The sequence below is a fragment of the Xiphophorus hellerii genome, chromosome 23 (genome assembly GCF_003331165.1).
Source record: "Xiphophorus hellerii strain 12219 chromosome 23, Xiphophorus_hellerii-4.1, whole genome shotgun sequence".
Lineage (NCBI taxonomy): Eukaryota > Metazoa > Chordata > Actinopteri > Cyprinodontiformes > Poeciliidae > Xiphophorus > Xiphophorus hellerii.
Window position 1 is genome coordinate 9699530 of NC_045694.1, and position 23683 is coordinate 9723212.

The 23683-nt window shown below is 39.1% G+C and overlaps 1 protein-coding gene across 7 annotated transcripts in view; it reads left to right on the forward strand.

Annotated features, from left to right (window-relative positions):
• The window catches only part of pcdh19 (protocadherin 19), an 88995-nt gene extending 71159 nt beyond the window's left edge, over positions 1 to 17836 (forward strand). For all 7 annotated transcript variants that reach the window (XM_032554448.1, XM_032554449.1, XM_032554450.1 and 4 more), the window contains exon 5: positions 15186 to 17836. In XM_032554448.1, coding sequence (XP_032410339.1) covers positions 15186 to 15745 — 560 coding nt within the window. In that variant the 3' untranslated portion in view covers positions 15746 to 17836. The remainder of the gene's footprint in view (positions 1 to 15185) is intronic.
• The last annotated feature ends 5847 nt before the right edge of the window (positions 17837 to 23683 follow it).

The window sequence follows — 23683 nt, forward strand, 5'->3', positions numbered from 1 at the left end:
TACACGTTTTTATTTTCAATTTTCCCATAAGCACCAATACCTTTAAGTACCCTGGTAGTTTAACTCAACATTATCATACCATGGGAATCTCACACTGGCCCACGTCTAATGCAGATTAAACAAACACTAATTGCTGCTGAGCTCAGCTGTGTCTTCTTGGTGAATGAAGATCAAGACTGTAATGTGCACAGCCTGAACGCCACAAGTCGGCCTGAATTACCGTGCCGCGGACACGCTGTAATCTGCCTGTTTTGGCTCGGTTCATTTCAGAGAAAGGTCAAGAGCAGAACAGGATCTAGAGGGGTGTTTCTCTACGTTGTTGCATAGCTTCTGGTGGTTGATAATCAAATTAGAGAAAATTCATTGCCATTAAATAGAGACATCCTCAAAGGCTTCTGTTTTTCTGTGGTGCTGCTAATATGATGTTTCCTTTAGGCTACCACATATCTTTCTGGGCATTAACCCAATTATTATATCAAGTTAGTGTAATATGCAAAAACAGTTTAGCATTAAACATGTAAATACAGCACTAGCTGTAGCAGCAATTTCTATATTTCGAAACTCCAGAGGGCCTTCAGGTTTGATTGAATGAGCGACAGAATCCATCATTATGAGCCTGATGCAACTTTCAAAATAGGAGTCCCCCCCCCTTTTTTTAAAGGGAGGATGAAAGGTAACGAGAGAGGCAGGTTGTTAAGTTTAATGGCAGACAGGAAAACCTCAGAATGGCTCTTTTTAATGATGTGCCTCTTCTCATGCAGCTCTCGTTAAAAGACGAGGCCAGAACGCTCGGAGAGGACAGGGAGGGGACTGTGTCCGTGCAGACTCCACACATCCCCCCCATCATCTCCAAGATCTGCAGCAGGACTCTCACAATCCTCTCCTGAGTTCCCTCTGTATTCAGCTCCTATTAGCATCAGAATATACTGTAAATAAACCAGGCAATCAGGGCTGTGACCCCTTACATCCACAGCACGTGCAGACTCCCCTTCCTCTGCCTCCACCTCAGCCTCCCCTGCTGCTCTCTACATAACTTTAACTTGCTGGGATTTGCAACTGAATGTCAAGCGTGGTGTTTGGCTTTAGTGTGGGGCAGGTTGTTCCGCGGCTGTCTCCCGAGAAAAGGAACTGGAGGATCGAGAAGAGCAAGGGAATTGGATCTTTGACACCTGTCACTTCCACTCTGCTGCACCTTGCTCCCTCGCCACACATAAGGACTTTTCATGTCACAGCTCAGCATGTTATCATGAGTGGGCACAGGGCCTGAGAAATCCAATTACTACCTCTGTGTCAGACCCCAGCCACCATCCTTATGTATGCTGTAGTCATGTTCCTCAAATCAGAAAAGATGTGCCTATTAGTTCCTTCTTCTTTTCTTCAGAACACTCTCCCACCTGCGTTTTAATCTGTGTGTCTTACCGAACCGGCTGCAGCGTTTTCTCCTGACAAGCGTCTGTATATTGTGGTGGCGGCTGGTGGGTGGCTAATGCTGCGGACATAGGTTCTGACTGCGTTATATTAAGTGGCATCATGGTGCCGACTTTGCTGTGGTGGATAATGGAGAAACCTGGGAGAGAATCAGCAAGCCTCCAAAGATGCCAAACAGATCATCCTTCATGACAGGGAAGCAGGATGTGTGCTGGAGAAAGAGTTAGACCCAGTAGGTGTAAATCTAATGTATCTAGACGCAATGGGGGTGTCTCGCTGTGGCTCTTTATTTCTTTTATATGCCTCTTATCCCTAAGTGACGCTGTCTGTGTTGTTCAGTGGGAAACAATGGGGCTGTTTGTTCAAGCCATGATCGTTTCCCAAGGTGGCCCACTTCCTCTGTGCAGAACTTGTACCTGCCTATCCCACGCCGTACCCTCATCACCACCGTGTTACAGTGTCCTACTTCCAAGGATCGCTTTATAACGAGACCAGTGACATTTTTTGAAAATGGAAAGAAGAGGGAAAAGAGAACATGAGAGAAAGTAGACATCATTCTTTTGCTGCTTTGATGAGATAAAAAGGAATATAAAACACACAGTCCTGGCGAACGCAAAGTGAATGCGACTCAATGAGAAGCCACATTATATTACTTATGTAAGGTCCCTTTTTTGAAGCAAAACATTGGCTCACAGCAGGAGAGGAAATCCTTAGATACTACCTTATCAGTACTGTCATGCCTGGTCAGACACAGTAACAAGAAATGAAGTTATTTTAGAAAGCTACATGAACGTTTAAAGTAAAAAAAACTGATATTGGTCACTTTGTCCTTTCACCATTTCAGACAGTTTTAGTTTTAGTTTCTTTGTATCGAAGTTTTTGAGGAACAGAAAGATCCTGATTGCTACAATTTATAGCCACTGTGGGATGTCTTTGTCTTGCTTTAACAATTTAATAATAATTTTTATCTGACTCAAGTGAATGTTGTCTACCAGCTCGAGACTGTCTATAGTTTGATCAGGATGTCCTATTTCCCAAGAACTGGACCAAACAGACGTTGAAAAGTTTGTACCTAAATCAGGGGAAATCATGTGTGGTACGAAAAAAAGGGACGTTTTTTTTCCATAATTAATGAAAAACTACAAAGCGTTGATTTTGGCAAGGCATGGGTACAAAATGGGCGGATGCATAAATTGACCTTAATGCAATAATTTCTTGTGTCATGATAGTTCAAAACTCACAGAATGTGTTTGTTACAAGAACAGAAACTTTTACATTTTGAACTGCAGTTGATCATATGCCATCAAAACTCCTTAAAGTCTCTTAAATAGTCCAATAGTTTAGCACAGATGGGAAGTTTTGAAGCAGATGCTTAAACTGGCGTCATTATTGGCTAACGTTTAGCCAGTTGTGTTATATTTGTCTGCTTCTGGTTTTGTTACACATTTCATACTGCATATTAGGCATTGCTTAAGGATATTTAAGTCCCACTAGAAGTGAGAAAAGTGATCTGAGTTTTGTCCACATAGGTTTCTCTGAATCTTAAGGAAACTTCAGTGACGTTAGCGGCTAATGATTAGCCACCCACGGTATTCTCACAGTGCCAATGATGTTCAGATATTGTCTGCCTGTTTCATTTTTTCCTATCATTGACCTAAGATGCTTTCAGGTTAACAATTGAGAATTGGTTGTAGCTTCTTTAGTGTTTATAATCAAGTGTCTGTCTTTGTAGGCTGTCAACACAAGAAGAATAAGTTCCTTCCATCCATTTTTTTCCATCTTCGACTCGCCTCGTCTATTCATTTTTCCATCGCCACTCGTATATCTTTCGTCTTCCCCCCTCAGCCCCATTCATGGATGTAATTTAAATGTCTGTTTCTGCCCCCTTGCTTCTCCCAGACTCAAGGGTTTAGGAGCAAATTAGCTCGCCAGCTCGGTCAAGTTTAAACACAGAAAAACTGCATTTGTTCCAGTGTATTTAAAGTTGTCCTCTGTCGATGCTTTGCAGAAGGAACGAGCCAGGCAGACAGAAGCAGGCGGTCTGGCTGGCTTGCTTAGCGGAGTGGGCAGGTCTGCCATAGAGTTGCTAACAGGACACAGGCCTGCATTTTAGGAGCATACTGTAAACACTCTGTTTTGCACTACTGTTCTTTGAAAATTGAAGGTTATGAAGGTCAAGATAGAAAAACTCAATGTGTCTCCAAAAATAATCTCTAATTTTCACAAAAAATATATTTTCCAGAACCATATGTTAGCATTTAGTTTAAAGGCAATTTGTCTGGAAATTTGCTACAACCAATAATGCCACGCTAGAGCAAACACCTCATATCAAACAAACTTCTAGTATGATCTAATTTTTTTCTCGGTTATTTTTAATAGATTCCGCCCTGCAAGATATCTCTCCACCAAATCCTATTTTAAATGGAAACAGATCAAATTATGCGAACAAGGTGAGCTGGAGTTTCGGTTTAATTTGAACTATAATTGCATTCTTCCCCTTCCTCCATCTTTCACAAGTTAAAATAATTGTCTCTTTAAAACACTCCAGCCGAAAAGATGAATTTTATCCAATAAAATTCATCACTGAATTACACCGGTGAATAGTTTTTTTTCCCACAGTACTTATATAGACTAACAATATAATTCGGTTTACAAGCTTAAACCTGATTTCTTGTTTCAGTAAAATCACCTATATAAAAGGAAAAGTAGATCAAAGCAACTCCAACAATTTACAGTTAATTACCTTTTCTCTCATTATCATTACATATTTGAAAGAGATATACAGTCATCTTAAGTTTGCTACAGTTTAAAGGCTTTTTATTGGGATGCCTGAGATGTTTTTTCAGACTGTATGGACACGGAAGCCGAAAGAAGAGTTTTCTGTTGATTACAAGAAAAACAAATTCAGCTGAAATGTGGACAAATGTATGACTAAGACTACAAGCTGGTTCCCAGAGCAACCAGCTAATATCAACTTGTCAAAATAGCACATAGGTTAAATACTCTGAACCATAAGCACTTTAAAAACTATTAAGAAGATTAGTGGGTGTTTATTCTATGCTTTTGCTAATGTCTAACAATTTTATATTATTTTAGCAGTAGGAATAATTGTTGCTTTTCGGTTTTCCGTGCTCAAGGCTATTAAACCATAAGAATTTCATACTTTGCCTAACATATGGTTTTCCACTTTGCTTAAAAATTAAAAAGTGTGTGGTTTGCATTTGTTTTCATTCCCCTTTTACTCTGATATTCTAAATAAAGTCCTGAACCAGCAATTGCCTTACGTGGTAATAACAGATTTTCCACAAAGACACTTGAAAGACTTATTTATCTACATTTTGTGGTTTTGTAAAAAATAAAATAAGCAGAAAGTTTGTTCTGGTAGTCTATTTAGATTATTTAAACATATGATGATGTCCTAAAGCTTCCTGAAATAAGAAGATATGAGGAAAGCGTAGTGTTGACATTCGCAACTAGAGAAACAAACACCAACATCTCGATACCTGGATGGCCCAGTGCTGCTGTTGGACCGTCATGATCCAGTATTTCTGTGCCCAGTAATGGATTCATGCTGGAAGTGTGTCACTTTCTCTACGAAATCTCTGCATGTTGTTGAATTGGCAGCACGGTCGAACAGTTGGGCTCTTTTCAGGTTGAGATGAAACCAGCCATCCCCACAGGCTTTCTGGTGTTCGGTGGCCACAGACGGGCATTGTGTCGGTGCCGAAGCCTGTGTTGAGAAAACCTCTCTGCTTCCTCTGTAACACAGTTTAGCCTTGTGCATCCATGCTTATCTGTTTACGCCTTCCTGCCTGGGTTAAATCCAGTTCAGAGTGCCTGTTGAGAGAGTTAAATGGTCACTGGCTCATGTAATGTAGGGAAAAAGGGCATGAATTATAATATTGGCTGGTCTGCACAACAACGGATCACATCAAAGCAAACCTTTCTCCTCCAAGAGTTTTGTAAGCCACGATATGAGTCAAGGGTGCCTCTTTTTCAGGCTTAGAAAGTATGACTGGGGCACTGTGACCCTTAGGAGCCAGTAATCATTAGAGAAGGGCATAATAGGGTGAGAGAATCCTCTCAGCAAAATACTATTTGTTGCCAGGCCACCGAAACCAGCCCACCCACGTATGTCATCATGACAACCCGCTCGCATTGTTTCCACTACATCAAGCAGTCCATTGGCCAGTGGTCCTGCTCCTGAACAGAGCAGTGCTCTGCGATGACATAGTGATTTATAAACAGCGGAGCGATTGCTTTTCTTTCTTTCTTCCCGCTGCTGTTACACAGCTGTTAAGCAGATGCTGTTTGTACCAATTTAGAAGCTAGTGCATTGTTTGTCAACACCAGTTTGGAAATTCATTCTTTACACCAGGAGGCTGTTACACAATGCCCTGGCTCTGCTGTATGGATGAGCAGCAGGAGAAGGGAGGAGCATGCATTGGAAGAAAATATTTTCATAATTTGGCTTGAACTGTTCCTGCCCTGTAATTCTTATTGGTGTACTAAAAGAAGAAGAAAGAAATTTTCTTTGCAAGGTCCTGGATTTTCTGAGAATTTGTTCTTGACTCTTTGACTGTTGCCGAGGTCCAGGAATAGAAATAAAAGGCTGACCTTACCAACAAAACACGCATAACTGGAGATTCACCGATTAGAGATTTGGTGTCTAAATTTTTATTTTTTACTTTTTAGTGAAATTGAAAATGTAACTGTTTTCACAAAATGTTTAATATAAAATAAAACGACGAAAACAAGATCAAGTGACAGAACGATGTCTCTCTGTAAATCACTGTACATGTAAATGTACTTCAACATATTTGTCCAGTTAACAGCAGAGCTTGGACTCTACATTTAAAGCTACTAGTACACAAAAAAAGTGTTAAAAAATTTAAAGGGACTTGGTTAACAACAAATGTCTTCACAGAAATGTAGCTTCCCTTCTAGTTTTTGTGCTTCCTCTAATTTCATTTTTAAACTCCTTTCTTCAACTAATTCTTCTTCACTGCATTTAACCACTTCTAAACTGAAGAGTGCTGCTTGTTCTAACTTGTGATGCTTAGTGATGATACATTCACTTATGGTCATCTAGCATACGATTAGCTGATCACTGTGTGATTTATCGGCACGTCTTGACCTGACATGATTCTATTGCGTAAATTTTGAACTCACTCATGTTGAAGATAGCCGAGTCTTCTCTCAGTATCAACTTCCACATCAAAGAGTCTCATCAGCACCACTTGTTGGCTCTTAGGCATTGTTGATCCCGTAGTTACCAATCAAATTTTGGCTGATCTGTTTCAGGGTGTGATGAGCATAAAATCGTCCCATTCCGGTCACCAGCTGGTACATCGGTGCCTGTCTAACGCCAACACGATCGCTTCTTGTGTCTGATATTCTCAGCATTTACTATTTGATTTTTAAAAGATTTAAGTAATTCTGGTCAGACAGGAAAAAAGTAGGGAGAGTGATTTTCTTTTTATGTGAGGGGTTCATTTAATTACCTCAATATACGTGATCTGGCAGCACTGGTTAGATGGGAGAGTAGGACAGAAGGAGGAGAGGCATAAAAGATGGCCTTGTGCAGGGAGCGGTGAGAGATGAATCTGGGGGATTTTCAGGGGGCTAGCTTGATGTGGCTGAGCCAGATGCTGTAGGGAGAAGGAAAGGACTCGACGCTGTGCAGAGAATGATGGCTTACGTGGCGCAGTAAGGGTGCCCCTCTACTGTTTGTAAAAACAAGACCATCACACTCCATCTTGCTGCTCCCGAAGGAGCCAAGCCTCCAGGCTGATTTATGGCCTGCAGACTGAATTGGCTGGCTGGGATGACAGCAGAGCTTGGACTCTCCCTCGTGAGTAGTGTGGGAGGCTGCTTGGCCGAGCTTCAGCCTCAGCTGGCCGTAGAACTGTCCTCAGACAGGACAGGCTGGATGTTGAGCTCCATTCACAGCGTAAAGATCAGAAGGGACCCAGCCTGTTACGTCTCGAGCGCAGCCACAGAGAGAGTCGCCCTCTGAGCTGCTGCTGCCGCCGCTGCTGCTGTATTATCAGATTTTTCTCCTCCACTCTGAGACTTTCATCAGCATCTGCATCGCAGGCTCCATCAAGACACTGTAGCAACAATTTAGATTTAATCAATCTTTGCCATGTGACTGCTAGGATGGAAAATTAATATGGAGAGCAATTAGAAAACAGTCATCTTGGTGTCAAAGACGCTCACGAATACGGTGATGAGAGCAGAAAAGCAGGGAAAGTCTCTGCGGGAAATAGAAACTTCTAAACAGGATCCTCAGAGGTTTCACTTTGCTTTTCCTATGGTGTAGTTCTTTTGCATTTAAAATATACCACATGCTACTGTGATGAAAAAAAGGCCAGAGAGCAATGACATAGTCGCTGTTTGCTCTTTTAGTCAGCAGAGCTTAATAACTGTCTTCCTTGACTATACGGGCTCTGTGTGATGGCTTTGTCACAGCATTTTAATGGGGTTCACTATCAAAGACAATGTGCAAACAGGAAATCAAAGAGAATGTGTAAAGTCTGTGTAGGCCACAGGAATCGTGTATCTGCTTTAAAGTGCTCTAAATTATTTCCTTTTGTAACATCTGCATCACAAGGAGAAACATACTAAAATGTCTGGCTGTCTGTGCAAGGATATCTGTTTTCATGACTAACAGAATTGGGACATTTGTTGCTTCAGCATAAATGTCAGCATAAAGAGAAAACGCGAAAAAGTAGTGAAGGACAAAAGTTGCTGATATTCTTTGTCAAATAATTTATCATACCAGATAGCTGCTCCACATTCTTTTTGGAGTTCATCTGCTTTAAAGCTGAACTGACTGAATTGTGTCATGCTGCACATACTTGTGGGCTTGTGGTGCATCTAAAATTAAGATTTTGCCACTCGAATCTGACTCCAGGAGAATTCAGTCCTGCCTCCCGTCCTCTATTACTCTTAATTTTCATGACTACATACTGAGGTGTAACAATGCATCCAGCTCCTGACATGATAAGATTGAGCTCACAAGACAAGAAAAAACTTATAAACCACTTTTTTGTTGTTTTTATAGGTGAATTTTTAAAGAGCCTATAATCAATGTAGAATAATTCAGTCCAAGTTTGATGAGTCAATCTGCTATGATTTTTATCTTCTCTAAGTGTAAGAGGATACTAATACCAAAAAAGCAAAAGAATAAACCATTTATTGTGTGTTACTGCAAAGAATTTTTAATATTTCATAAATCTCAAACTGGGCTTTGAAGAACCGCTGCTCAGTGTTAAGCAATCAGGTTTAGGTTTACCTCTATAAATATTTTAGACGTTGAAGTAGAGCACTGCAACTACAGTTCAGATGCCTTTGCTGCCAACTGCAGAGTTGTTGTTGGCTAAGAGTTAGCCAGCTGCAGTGTTCTTGAAATGCTTTAAAATCATTTCTAATATATTTCACAATATGTTGTATCTTTTGTTTCTTCTTTTTTTTTTTTACTCTAGAGTACCCAGAATTATAAACTTCATTTTAAAGAATCTGTTACTCGTTTAGATTCCAGTCAGGTTTTTATTAATCTGCTTTTTGTGGTTTTTATGCTTGGTCTGAAAGTGATTGAATTTCCGGAAAAGTTTAAAAATGTTCCTTTTTTTGTTTTGACTGCTAGAATAAAGTTCTCATAAATTCCAGTTTAAAAGGATCTATCTGGACCAAATTACAAGCTGGTTTTTGAAAGCTGGTGCTAACTGGCTAATGATTAGCCATTTGTATTTTTTACAAGTTGTTTCTATCTTGTCTGTCAACCTGCCACCATTTATTTTCCACTTATACCTTCAGTGTCTATGTTGCAGAGTTAAATGTGCACTCTTCATCAGACAAGTGTTCAGCAAGTCTAGAACTGTATTCTGCCTTACTTTAAAATAATATCAAACAGGGAATCCAGCTAAAAAAACGAGTCATTTTGACACTTTGCAGCTTTATATCGATAGAATGTAGTTTTGGTCATTTTTACAAAGTTATTGTAAAATGGTTGGTATCAAACATTTGGTAATTCATACTTACCAGGTGGACGTTTCATACCCACTTTGAGTAGTAAAGTGAAGTGAGGCATTATGACTCCAATGAATAATATTTAACAGTATAAAGTAGCTAAGCATAATTAGGCTTCAAAACTAGTCAATGGACCTTGGTACATATCAAATTATTCTAAATTATTCATGTGAATTAATTAAGAATTTTTAAAAATGTTGAAAATAATTTTTGTAATATATACAAATACTTAACTTAAAAGAAAAACACACTACTACACAATGGGCAAGTTATCTTTTAATGTAACAAGGAAGGTAAGAAATGACATCAATTGGATTAAAAAAAGGAAAAAAGGACAAAATCATCTAGAGCACATACCTTCAAATCTGGGGCTTGTAATAACTACCTGGACTAAAATAGCAACTACATAGTGCTTCACAAGGCACATTGTGATGTTTTAATATTACGAGGTGCTACATACAGGTGGAAGCTGCAACACTTACTTTTGGAACAGTAAGCGGCTGTGTTTTCCAAGAGAGGCTCCATGTGTGAGCCAAAAAGGACAAAAAATAGCTGGCGAAAGCTGGAGGAGTTTTACAGGGAGCACATCTCTTTGCTTTTGTGTCAGAGGGTTTAAGTCTTTTGCTGATTCCTTGTTTTTTGCTACATTAGCAACAAAAAATAGTGCCTGCAGGCATGTAATATGAAGGGATCATTATATCTAGTACACCAGAGTAAAGTGAGCAATGAGCTAGTCAGGTTGTGGGATTCCCACAGTGAAGCTAAAGATCTGTAACTTGAAGTTCAGATGCCTTTAACTGATCAAGAGAATGAGTCAGAGCTGAATCTGCCGTCGCAGGCTGCAAATTTAAGATAAAATGACTCAGAATGTGTAGGTTTTCTCCCCGTGGTGATGCAAAGGGATGTTTTTCCAGGTAACTGCAAACAGAAAAACAAGGATAGCAGCGCTGCCGGGGGATTTGTCCTGGGCATTTGAAGTGGCATTATTTATTAGATTTCCATGCTGTGGAAGTTTTCCCACGAGCGTAGAGGCCCTTTGACCTGAAATCTGTATTAAAGCATAGTATGCCTGAGTCAAAGGCAATGGTGAACAAACAAGGATTTTAGACTTCATTTCCAGTAGAATGCATTGTAGTTTAAGTGCTTCAATCATGTAAAAACAAAAGACAAGCAACCTCCGCCCTTCAGTGAAAGTCACTTAGTAATTAATAGGTATTAAATCTGCAAACGGAAATGTTCCCAACAACATCCTGCTTTGTGCGTCTGCTTTAAATCTGCTCCTTGTACTGATTGGCAACCCTATTTCCTGACTTTTCCTGATGACTTTGAATACACATTCTCAGCAGGAGGTGCCTTCACTGCCTCCTATTCTGTACTCGTGCTGCTGTAGAAGCCACTAATTCATCTCTTTCCATTACAGTCGCCTCGTTTTATTTCAAATAGGAAGAGATTATGCTTTGTCAGAGGTCGATGGCCTGTCACTGTATTTTATTTAAATTTTCTCTCAGTTTTTTGTGGATCTTTCAGAGCAACATCTGCGTTTTATGAAGCTCCGAGCACAGGCAGGATGTGTGAGTGTTAATAGCACTTGGCTTCCATAACAATGTCATTTACAACCCAGTTGCTCTCTGATAGACCCCTAAAGGAAAGAGAGAAATGGCTTTCACTGCATATGCAAGCTCGGCTAAGTAGCAACCATGCAACTTGTGTATATTTCTTTGTGCCTTAAGGCTTTTCATGCCCCAGAGGATGCTTTGGGCTATAGAAATAAGCCAAAGTGTTTAGAGGAAATTGCATTCATTACCAGGATGCTTGTAAATTTTTAATCAGTGGAGAAAAAGATCTGCTTTATCAAACACGTCAAACAAGATTTTACAGGAATTTTCACATTCCTACATGTGTAAAATCAAATTATGTACACGAGTGAGCACTGAAATGGTAACTATATGTTAGTGTACTGATCAAAAATGGGACTTCTTATTGTTCCTGTATTGTTTGTGGATGCATTCAAAAACTCGTCGCTCAGAAAGCCGTAACAAAAGACCTGCAGAAAGCAGAGGGAGTTGAAAATTGCTTAAAAAGGGCTGTTTTTCTGTACCATATAGCCTTAAATGATGTGCTTATTTTTCAGTCATCACCATTCATTATGTTTGTGGTACCTTGTAAAGACTTTTTCCTGTGATTGCATTGTTACATACTGATTGCATATCTTATAAAAGAAAAAAAATCCCCGACTTAATAGCTTTTGTCTGCTTGATTGCTGCCTTTGCAGTTTGTCAGTTCAATCAGTGTGGATTTATAGGAACATATACACCGGCTATAAAACCAGGAAGAGAAAAATACGGTTTCCTCTTTTGTTATGTTTTGCCGCATAAAATTATTTCATATGCTTCCCTGAAGTTCTTATGGCAGTATATTAACTAAAGTTAATATTTTTTCCAAACATTTTAAAGTTATCAGTAGATGACAACATTAGGAAAACCAGCATACGTTTATGGTATAATGAGCATGATCTAATTGCTTTTATTTAAAAAACAAAAAGGAAAGCAACAATTATTCCTTTCTCCTGACAAAGTACTTAAACAGACTTATTATTTATGCTATGTTAATGTTATTTCAGCATTATTCCTGCAGATTATATGCTGTAATAATGCATATAACATCTCATATTTTATCAAATATGACAATCTCAGTCAACATCACAATGTTTTTGCAATAGGATTCTTTTCCTCTAACATGTAAGCAGCAGGAAGTTTAAGGACTCTTCATTTAGCAAGCTGGTTGGTGGTGCATAGAAACAGGTAGGGGAGGGGCAACTCTAGACTGTGCTCCAGAAAACTGTAAAATGTTCCAGTCACCCCAGAATATTCTATGGTGTGTCATTAAAAACAATTTTTTATGTTAGGAATGGTCAATGGGGGGGAAAAGCGTCATACAGTTACACGGCTTCACATAGCAACAGGTTGGGGAGGGGCAACGCTGCATTATCAAATGCTAAGGAACAATGGAGGAACTCTGGTCACTTCTGCACTTCTTCTGGAACCTCATTGAATGTCCGAGAGCTCGAAGGAAATGACGTGACAGAAAAAAAAGACATTTTTGATTCTGGGAATGCTTAGCAGGAAGTTGGGAGCGGCAACAACGCATGACTGCATGAGCCGTAAAAATTAGGAAAACTCTGGTCAGTCTGGCACTTTCTTGGTACAATTAAAAAATTTTAGATTCGTTGAAACCAGTCATTACCTCATGACTTGCATGTTTACCCGAGGTTTTTTCAAAGCCATTAAATGCTCATAAATGCTTCCCAGTGTCCAAATTTAGGCTGAGATCCTCAAAGAAATGTCGTGCCGTTGTATCAGTCACTCGTGACCTGCATTCTTGGTGCCAGTGCTCATATTTTCTGCCCATAATTCAACTCCCACATATTTGGGCTCAGATAGCCTTTGATCCCTTTTACTCACTTCATTCAGGCATTTAGTTTCCGTGTTATCTGTCAGCGCCATCAGATTATACTTTATGAGAGACAGCGCTGACATATCTGCCCCTGAAAAGCCTGTCTCCGATCTTTAAATATCGATCCCCAGGGCCTTAGCAGAGGTGCCTCTTTCCAGTGCGGAAAAGAAGGGGGGAAAAAAAACAGATCATTAGTGATTTTAATTAGGTGATCTTTCAAGCTGGGATTGCCAGATGTAAGCATATGCATTTGGGTCGATCCCAATCCCTCTCTCACAATTCCTTTTTTTTTTTTTTTTGTCATTTCGTGCTTCTGGAACGGTGGATGGCTGCTGCTTAGAGTGAAACAAGCAGTAGGGAGCACAGAAATATCTCAGATGTACTCGTGCAGCAGGTTCATTTTTAGACTTTGAGCTGGAGGAAAAACATGCTACAGCTGCAATGAGACATTTTAAAAATGAACTGTAATACTTTAAGTCAAACAATTTTGAAGCACTTTTTGATGCTCTCTTTACCTCATGTCAAATATGTTTTTATTTAGATTCTATCAAACAAATTGTTCACTGGTTTTGAGGAAAAGCAGCATTTAAATTTAAATGAGTCATCATAGCATCTTTTTGTCAACACCAATGATGCCAAAATGTTCTTGAAACTTCTCCCACCAACAACAAAGTGCAGCACAGCCATACAGAGTCAGACTAATCTGCTTTTTTTCCCCCTGCTCCAGCGTTAAACATCATTACATATTTATAAGTCGGCGCCAGATGACAGAGACAGAGAGGGAGGAAGAGATATGAACCAGGCAGCAACGCCGCAACTCGTCTGGTGTCTTTCTCTGGGATATCTGATTGCACTGTTTAAACCTGCCTTTTATCTATCGTTTGGTAGTGAAAACCCAATTATGCAACAGCTACAAATGGACTTTTGATTTAACAATACATGATTTAATTGGTACATTAGATGTGCCTCAAACATCTAGCTTATGATTGGGAGGACTGTGAGAGAGACTAAATCTTGAATTTAACAGCCTAAAACCATTGTGGGTATCAATCTTATTCTTCTGTTAAAATATGTAAAAGAAATAAAATAAAGTAAAATAAAAAACGAGTTCCAAGCAAAAGTTGAATACAAACAGTACAGGCAACATTTATGCTGTTAGGTAGTTATGATCAGAAAGGATGTGTCTGTTTTCATCAGCTTTTACAATGTGCTTTTTAAAATTTATAGTGCCTTATTTTATTGTGAAAGTCTACAGGAAGTTGTGTCTCAGTTCATTTGCGTCACTTAAAGTAAAAAGCTAGTGGAAAAGGCCGAAAGGCTTGTAATAATGTTTTGCCGTTCCTAGTGAAAAAAACAAGTCTTGGCTAGAACACAAAGACCTGAGAGGCTGGTAACCAGTTACACAGATACACAAAACCATTCTGGAGACAGTACACATCCAGTTAAAAGTTAACTTGCCTCATATTAGCCAGTGGTTGTTGGGAGAGACGGGGACTAATGATGTTTCCTGCTGAATGAAGCCAAATCATCTTCAAAAAAATCTTCCTATCTTGTTCATTAATTTTTCTTTAACTTGTTTTATGGTTGATTTGACACGAACAAATTATTTCTGTAATTTATCCCTATGGCTGGATGATATGTCTGACAAACATATTACAACACCAGGGTTTCATATCTGTCGATATTGATAATTATTGATTAGTTTTTTGTTTCAAATATCAGAAATACAACCAAACTGGTGATGTGGCCTTTTCTGTTTCATCCGCAATTTCCTCTCAAGCTGTTGTACTCATTTTCTCCTTCCATTTCACTCGTTTGTTTTTATTTTTGAGCAGTTATGAGGCACGGTGGCAAAATATGAAACTGCTGCTGTGCGAGTTACGCAACAGGTTGTTGCTAGGTAACCAAAGAGTGAGTTGCTAGGTAACCGAAGTGTGAGTGAGTTAATTCATGCCACCAATCTTGCTTAACTGGCCGTGAGAAATTGAGCGGCTAAAGTTTTTTTTCTGCCTATATTTCCCAGAATGCTCTTTGGTTATTGATGGGAGTGAAATTATTTAATATACATGTATTATCTACTGATATTGATCAAGTGTTTATTGCAATTCATGTTGTTACTGATTTATTTATTTAAAAAAAAAAAAAAAATTTTTATTTGTATTGAATGAAATGAATAAAGAGAATAATAAAATTTCCTAGCCCTAATGATCACATAAAATTTGTGGTTTAAATTTAGACTAATCTTGGAAACTTTTTATCTTTGTCTGCAGATCCCGGAGAGGGATTCCACTGCCAGGACGAGTGCCGCATACTGGGCCACTCTGACCGCTGCTGGATGCCTCGGGTTTCGGTCCCAGCACGCGCCAAGTCACCCGACCACGCTCGCAACGTCATCGCTTTGTCCATTGAGGCCACCACGGTGGACGTGCCGCATTACGAGGACGGCACAATCAAGAGGACTTTTGCCACCTTTGGCAAGGATGGGCCAGAGGATGTTGAACGGGGAGAGTTGAAGGGAAAGCGGACTCAGGAGTCTCAGGTGTGCAGCCCCAAGGCCAACGGAGGGGCTGTTCGTGAAGCTGGCAACGGGCGTGAGGCCGCCAGCCCCATCACTTCCCCCGTGCACCTGAAGAGCCCAATGTCCAAGGCATCATCTTCCTACAATACACTGAAATGTCGTGACGCAGAGCGGATCGCAAACCACAGCCTGCTGCGGCAGCCTGAGGGGAAGGACAGTGAGCCGGCCGTCAGGGAGATCAACACGCTTCTGCACGACGGCCGAGACAAGGAGTCCCCCAGCAGCAAGCGCCTGAAGGACATTGTACTTTAGCAAGCATCTTGGCGACACTCCAACATGCACACACATATACAGTGTAAACTCACATATATATATTTACTCCACGGTAGCTGTGTGTACACAGCCATGCTGTGGAAGTGTAGAGACACACCCATTTGCAGAATCCAAAACTCCAGAACCAGCTTGGGCTGCTGATGATGAACTGTAGTCTGCTGCAGATAGTTGTGTGCTCAAGCCCAGGTAGTGGATGTGGCTTTGTTGTAGTCGCAGTACTTTTTCCTCGTTTGCTTTTGTTTGGTTTTTCTTTCAGTCTGCATTAAGTAAACAGGCAGGTTACTGTTGACTGCATGGACGCGGCCAGTGGAGCTCCTCCAGCCCTCGAGCCAAAGCAGGACACTACATGTTCGGACGCATGAGGTGCCAATTCCTACGTACAGTTATGCCTTTTGAACTACTTTTGTATGACTAAAATGACATTTGCCTTTTTTGGTTTTGCAGTGTGTTTTAGCTGCTAAAATCGCTCCTTGTTCCTTTGTATAGTGAGCTCTGACACTGTAATAAACAACCACAGATACACGCGCAAGATTCACCCAAACACATGTTGCTCATTGGCTCCTTCGTGGTGCATTCAGGAGCAGGATCAAGAGTCCTCTCAGTCTCGTTTGTCTTCTGCCTGGCTGATAAGAGAAAACTTCTGCTTTTTCCCCTGATGACAACCTGGTATCATCAGACTGTGAGGTCTTTAAAGTATTTATATTTTATCACGGATGGAGCTAAATGAACTCCTGCTATCTGCCAAGCCTCTCTGAACGCTGGAAGTGGGACAGACCGATCTTTGTGTTCAGAACAAGTTGTATGAAGAAATTAAAGACTTTAATGCTTTTGAAATCTCCTGTGCCCAACCTTGATTGTAGCCAGTGGAGCACAAATTAGAGCCTTGTGCTTTTGGTCTTGTACTTTTTTTGACTTTTGACTATGGGGCTAGGATAGAAGGGATCGTCACTCATGTCTTGCTATGTGAAACTCTGTATAGGGTTTACTATTATCATTTTTAATAACCTGTTGTTATGTGACAATCCCTTTAATGTTTTGTTTCAAAAGGAAAAAAAAATCGAATAAACATTGGTGTTCAACTGAAGCTACGGTAGCGTTTGTTACACAAACACGAAAATAACATAAAAAAACATATATGCCAAAATATATTTTATAAATAATTTAAAATGTATAATGAGAATATTTAATGCTGTGTAGTTATTTTATGAGTAAGTTATACTTGAAATTAACTTGCTTTTTGTTCATTTGTCTTTTGCTTTTATATGGATCTTGATTTTTTTTTTTTTTCTTTTTTATGAAATTGGATTTTTTGTTTTGATTTGCTTAATGTGTGATCCCTGGCAACCGTTGACTTGCAGTCTACCTTGTTGTAAAGAGTTTCTTATTGGTCAGTTCTTGTGCCATCCAGTTTCTGTGTGGGCTACTAGAAAATGTGGAAAAAAAGACAAAAAAAAAAGAAGAAAAAAAGCAATCTCAGCACCAACATTAGTGTGTCCGTTCGACAAGCTTAGAGTGAGATAGCAAAAGAAACCAAAAAGAAAAAAAAAAGATGTAAACCCAACTGTGCTGACTGCAGGATGTTGCTTATCCTTAGCATCTCAGGAGGAGAAAGCTGTTGCAGTTTCCCACCTTTAGCTCCAGCTTGTAACGCTGGACTTGAGTTCAAATGAGCTCCTGACATGCAGACTTGCTTTACTCAGCACTGCTGTCACCATGTGCCATCTGTGTTCAGCCGATCACCAAGACGAGGTAGAGACCGCAGCGAGTGGTAGACACAGGGCTCTCCCCTCCTATGAGCACCACACAACAGACTGGGTGGAATCATGTCTGAACCAGCAAAGGTCCTGGAAGACCCACGCTGCACGCCAGCAGTGTGGCTTTAATGTTTCTTTGCAGTGCACAGTAGTATGTACAATGTGGAAGTCGATGAATGAAAATGGACAGATTGCGTACAACACACTAGATCCTGTGGCTGAATGTTTTGCTGGTCTCACCCATGCTTCTGGCAACATAAAAATCGGAATAATCACTGAATGTATACAGCAGCTTATAATTAAACTATTAAATGTGCTCTGCATTGTTTTCTTGTCTTTACTTGACCTGATGAAATGATGCTAGTTAAACTAAAATCATGCATCAAGGTACATTTCGGTAAAATTCGAACCTCAACAAAGTGTAGTTTAATTCAACAAGTGAAACTTATATATCAGATTCATTTCAAACACTGCAGAACATCTGGTCTTCCAGTATTGTATTTAAAATCAAGCAGTTTAATATGTCACACTAGTCTGAAAGTAACAGTTAAATAAAAATATATAACTGATTTACTTTTTACATTGAGGTCTACATTGAGGTCTTAAAGTAGTCACCCTGCAGATAAAAAAACAAAACAAACAATTAACACTCTGAATGCCCACATGCACTAATTATATGATGGTTATATGTGTATGTGTGTATGTATAAATTTAACTGATTTCTATATTGTAAATATCACCATATTATGTCTTTATTGTATAGATTTTCCTACATTGTTTACGCTGCTTTGGAGCTGGCTTTAATCTCGTTGCACATATGTACAGTGACACACAATAAATTCAAATTAAAAGCTGAACGCACTCATTGGTGTGTTGCAAAAGTTTCCATACGTTTTCCCAACTGATCGGTGCTTTGCTTTCACTTGTCTTGTCAGTTCATCCCAGTCAGCTCAATGGAGGTAATATTAAGAGACGTTGCTGGTCATTCCACGGTGTCAAACTTTTTCTTAAGGAAGCACAAACGTAACCCATTGGTAATGATCTCAATGTAAAATTAATCTACTGACTAACTAGATGCATGTCAGGGGTTAAAACACCTGATTCAAATGAATGCAGCTCAGCAAAAAGCTTGTTAATTATCCAGCAATTGAAAGCAGGTGTGTTGAAGCAGGAAAACACCTAAAACATGCAAGGCAGTGTACTTTGAAGACTAGATTTTAAAAAACCCTGCTGGACTCTACAAAAAATTATTTTTGACAAACTAAAAATTTCAATTATCGATTCTAGGATCCATAACACCTTCTTTCCATCGTCAGTAACCCACTGGTTCATGTTTCAGGGTCCAGGAAATCCTTTTTCTCTTCTGATATCTTAGCAATATCTTTCTTGCTGCACTTTAAAGTCTTCTCTCCGCAGTTAAGATTAAGACTTGCTTACTACAGTCAGTATTAAGTTGTGCTTGAGGCTTCTGTCCCATGAGACGCCTTTTTCATAAGTTCTTGGCTCTTCAGGCATCTTCCTGTCAGAGATTCTTCGAGTTTCTGAGTCCCAGATGTTAAGGAAGGGGACTGTTCTCACTGACAATCTGACTTTCTTCACAATTTCTCTGTCGGAAAAGCCTAATTTTAATTGTTATTATCACACTCTTCCTTTTTTAATTATCTTTTTCATCACAGTTTATTGCAGCACTGTGCCTTTTCCAGTACAATACTGTTAAAATAATGCTTTTAGAGGGTATACTACAATGATGCTTTTCCATTCTTTCAGCAGTTGTTTCCTGTGAACAAGAGGAAGCCGTCAATAATCAAGATAACACGGGAACCTGTAGGAACAGTGTTTCGAATTTGGATCAACCTAGGTTGTTGTAGAAACATTTAAAGTTGCTCATTTCTAGTTCCTTGAAAAAGAACATTTATCATTCTGAAATGCGCATTATTTGTCAGTAAATGTGCATTATTTTCTAACCTCTGGTAGTTCAATATTTACATTAGTCGAATAAAAAATGGAAAATAAAAGATCATTTTTATTACCAAAATGCCAGTTTAGGAGGGTGGACTGTTAACTTAGCAATCTTCCAATACGTGTATGTGTCATAGCATTACATTTCTGCATTAAACATATGTTTTTCATTGCTCTTATGCAAAATGTTTGAAGTTCCAAAATAATTTTGTAGAATTTTTGGTTTTTTTTTGGTTTTTTTCAAAAGTAAAAGAAGTCAGCGTTTAAAACGCATCAATCTCTGCATAATGAATCAAACAATGTATGTTCACTCACTGCAGCCTATTTTATTGTGATCTACCTACACTGAATGGTTATTCATATGAAAAAAGTTCATTTTTAGAACAGATTGCTGCTTCACAAACAACAAATGAGAGGACACAGTCAAAGCAGAGAATGAACAAAATTACATTTACTTGTTCAACTTGATTTATATACATTTAAACAAACAAGGAAAATCAAAACATACAAGGACCGAACAGTATCAACATTTATGCGTATTGTTTATTAAAATGGAAGATATTAATCTTGAAAAATCAATAAAATAAATGTGGGATGCGAGTATGAGTGTGTCCAGATTATATATAGAGTTGAAGCAATATTTTATACAGTCTAAAATATGAGGTGAGAATTAATGTTTTTAAAAAAAACAGAATTGTATCTTATTTATTGCTGTCATAAAGAAAAATAAAATAAAAAGGTTCTGCTGAAGCTGCTTCAAGCGGGCCATGAATTTTTCCCTCGGAGAGAGTTTTCTCTCACTGTTTGCTTGGAGTGGGCTGATTGTGGTATTTCCACCGAGGAAGAGGAATGATTAATATCTGAGGCGAACAAAGAGAAAAACTACAGCTTCAACATAATGCTCGTCTTAAAAGCTTACTCATCCTGCAAAACAAAACTGCTAAAAAACAGATCAAGCCTTTTGTTTTAATCTCTGGCATAATTGTTTAAAATGTGATCACACACAATCTTGAGAACAAATGATTAGGAAAGAAAAAGATGTTTGATCAGTTTGATGCGCTTTGTTGTCATCATATGACACAATGGTAAAAATTCAATGTACTTTATTTAAATTTTATGTATTCAACTAAAAATTTGATGTTCATATAATTCAAAAAATAAAACATTGTTTTAAGCCTTAAGTCAAAATGTGGGCAGCTGCTGTTGGTCTAAAACCTACACGCCGTCCACTGTTTCTCTAATCAAGCACCATAAGGAAAGAAAAGACAGAGAGAGGATGGATAAGGAGAAAGTGCCAAGGCAGAGGCAGTTCTCAGGACAATATGAACAACTTCACACCTTCTACTGCACCTTGAGTTCCTGGCAGTAAAACCTACCAAGTGTGAGGATTAACTGTCAAACACTCACAGGAAGATGCTCCTTCCTCCACGGCTTCAAACAGGAATCTGGCTTTTTTTTTTTTTTTTTTATAATTATGGACTGATTTGTAGTGTGTTCAGATGATTCGGAAACTGATTCATGATTTCTGCATTCTGAATCTTATTGAGCCTCTTATGTTTCTGCAATCCAAGTCAAAACCGCATATAGCTCTTCTCAAGCTCCTCAAAGTATATAATTGGATTTTATGCTACCAGTACAAAGTACTGCCTTATTAAAATGAACCATAATAGCAAAAAGTGTCACATGCATGACATGAGTCCTTCCTAAAACAAAATTTCTCTGCTTTACACATCTAGAAAGAATTATTATTTTTTTACCCTTCTTCTTTGGGACTCACTTAAATTGGACAAAGAGGGTACTTGCACATCCACATTTAAGCTGATAAAATTCTCAATTAAATTTTAACATTAACCATTCGAACACACAAGCCTTGATATAATCATTGTAGCTCTGGCTTTATGTTTAAGGTTTTTGTCCTGTGGGAAGGTGAACCTCCACCCCATTCTCAGGTCATTTGCAGACTTTAATAGGTTTTCTCTCATCCATCCTTTTTACTTTTAGTTTATTAATTTTTATTTTCCTTATCATCAAGGTCACCACTAAAATTTCATTATGTTCCAGCAACATAATGACAATTGAAAATCTTTTATGTCTAGGATTGGTCTGGAGACTTCCTGTCCCACTGAAGAAAAGTTGATGCTACCACATCGTGTTTAGCATTAGTGCGAGGTGCAGGTTGTGGTGGTGGTGTGATGGCATGGGGTCATGACCCTTTGCACGTCACGTCACCCTCTCCAGAACTCCTCCCACTCCGCCACAACGGACGTGAAAACAATCAATGCGCTCCCTTAAAGCTAGCCTAAAAACAAACATCTGTAACATAATATCGCTTCCATTTAGTTGATTTCACTTTAAAAATGGTCATAGGTTGCAGCGCGGTCGGTTGCACAAACAGACAGGGATGAAAACCAGACCTGTCATTTAACTTTATAACATTTAATGAGGAAAAATACAGGGCAGATGGATAGCAGCCGTCAATAATAATGACTGTCAGTCTACGGTGTAATTGCGGATTTGCAGCGACCTCTTTTTACAAGGTAAGAAGACTAACGTTCTTTATAAGTAAGCATTATTAGAAAGGTATAATATATGGCATTATAGAGAATTTATGCTTCTATCAATTGGTAACCATGGAGACAGTGCCGCACCGTCATGTAGCCTAGCATGTATGAAAATAGACTGGTTACCATTTTTAGCGTTTTTTGTACCTTTTTATTGCTGCTCCTGTGTAAGGGGAAAAAACATTTATGACACAGTGATATAAATCATGTGGTTTGAATTCAGGCAAAGTCGGTAAATTGATCAACATCTCAGGAGAGAGGAGGTATATGTCAGTTTCTAAGCTAGCTACCGCCGTCCATGAGCCCCAGCCAGGTGTGTAACGTTCACAGACAAATTAGCTTGACTTGAACAAGTAGAAGCCATGAATAAACTGGCAAAAACAACTTTGGTATCATTGTACATGTACAATATCATTTAAATATTGGTTCATACCATGTAAATGCCTGTATTAGCTCTCCGTCTTCCGAGGCCTACTTTCAGCAGCGGAAGCTCATCTCACCTTAAACTGAGTTCTTTAACATGACATGACTTATTCTTATACAGCAAAGCTGGGATGTTTTGGAACAGGAGAACATCCTGGCTGTCCTGCTGACAAATCTGCTTCAACGTCTTGACGCTTTAATGCCAATGTGGGTGAAATTCTCTGAAGAAAGTTTGGAATAAGTTTTTGAATCTATGCCATGAGGTCCTGATTTAAATATGTGAAAAAATTAAGAGGGAAATCAAAATTATTACCCTGGAGGATGGATGTCAAATTCACAATATGATGTAATGCCAACTGGTTAAATATGATCTATGTAAAGAAGCTGATCCAAAATACCTATTTTATAGCATAATCTTGTATATTAGTGAAAATCAGCTTCTAACATACAAACTTAATTAGTTTTCATTACTATGCCAGAGGAGAAACGTGTGAATGTTTCTAAAAGTGAGCCAACTGTGCACTAGAGTTGTTTTCTGATGTAATGCTTTTTTTTATTTGCTACAGCATGTTAGACCTGCTATATTTGAGACGTCTCTCAAAGCACCATAATGCTGCTGCTGATCAGAGCCATGTAGCCTGTCATTGAGGCTCTTCATGCTTTAACAGTGATTTGCTTTCACGGTTACCAGTATGATGTCATTAAAACACCAGAATCTACTTGAAGTATTGATTCATCAGTCAACTGTTTTTTCATGGAAAGGTCCTACAGCCATAAGACAAGTGGAAAAGCAAGATTTTTTTCTCAGCGAGGCCTATGACACTTTGAGCGATACTTTCACTCGATAAAAGCTCCACTTTTCACCTCCCCCGCAGCCAGCAGGTATCTCTCTTAAGTAAGTTAGTATGGATTGATAAAGAGCAGCAGAAAAACGACACAGAACAGGACGCATTCTGGCGCGGGAAAGAGAAGGGAGTATACAAGTGGAAGAAAACACACAGCTGCCCTCTATGATAAGAAAAAAACAGGCTGGCTTCATTTCTATAATTAATTTGCCATTCCCTCTATACCCCCTGGTGGAGCCAACATGAAAGCTGGTCTGAAAGCTTACTTGCTAACACATCCATTAGTCTATAAGGAAGATCTTGTTTCCTCCAGCTATGTTTTCTTCTCATGGGCAATACCACTGTTCTAGCCCTGCCCCACTCATATGAATTACT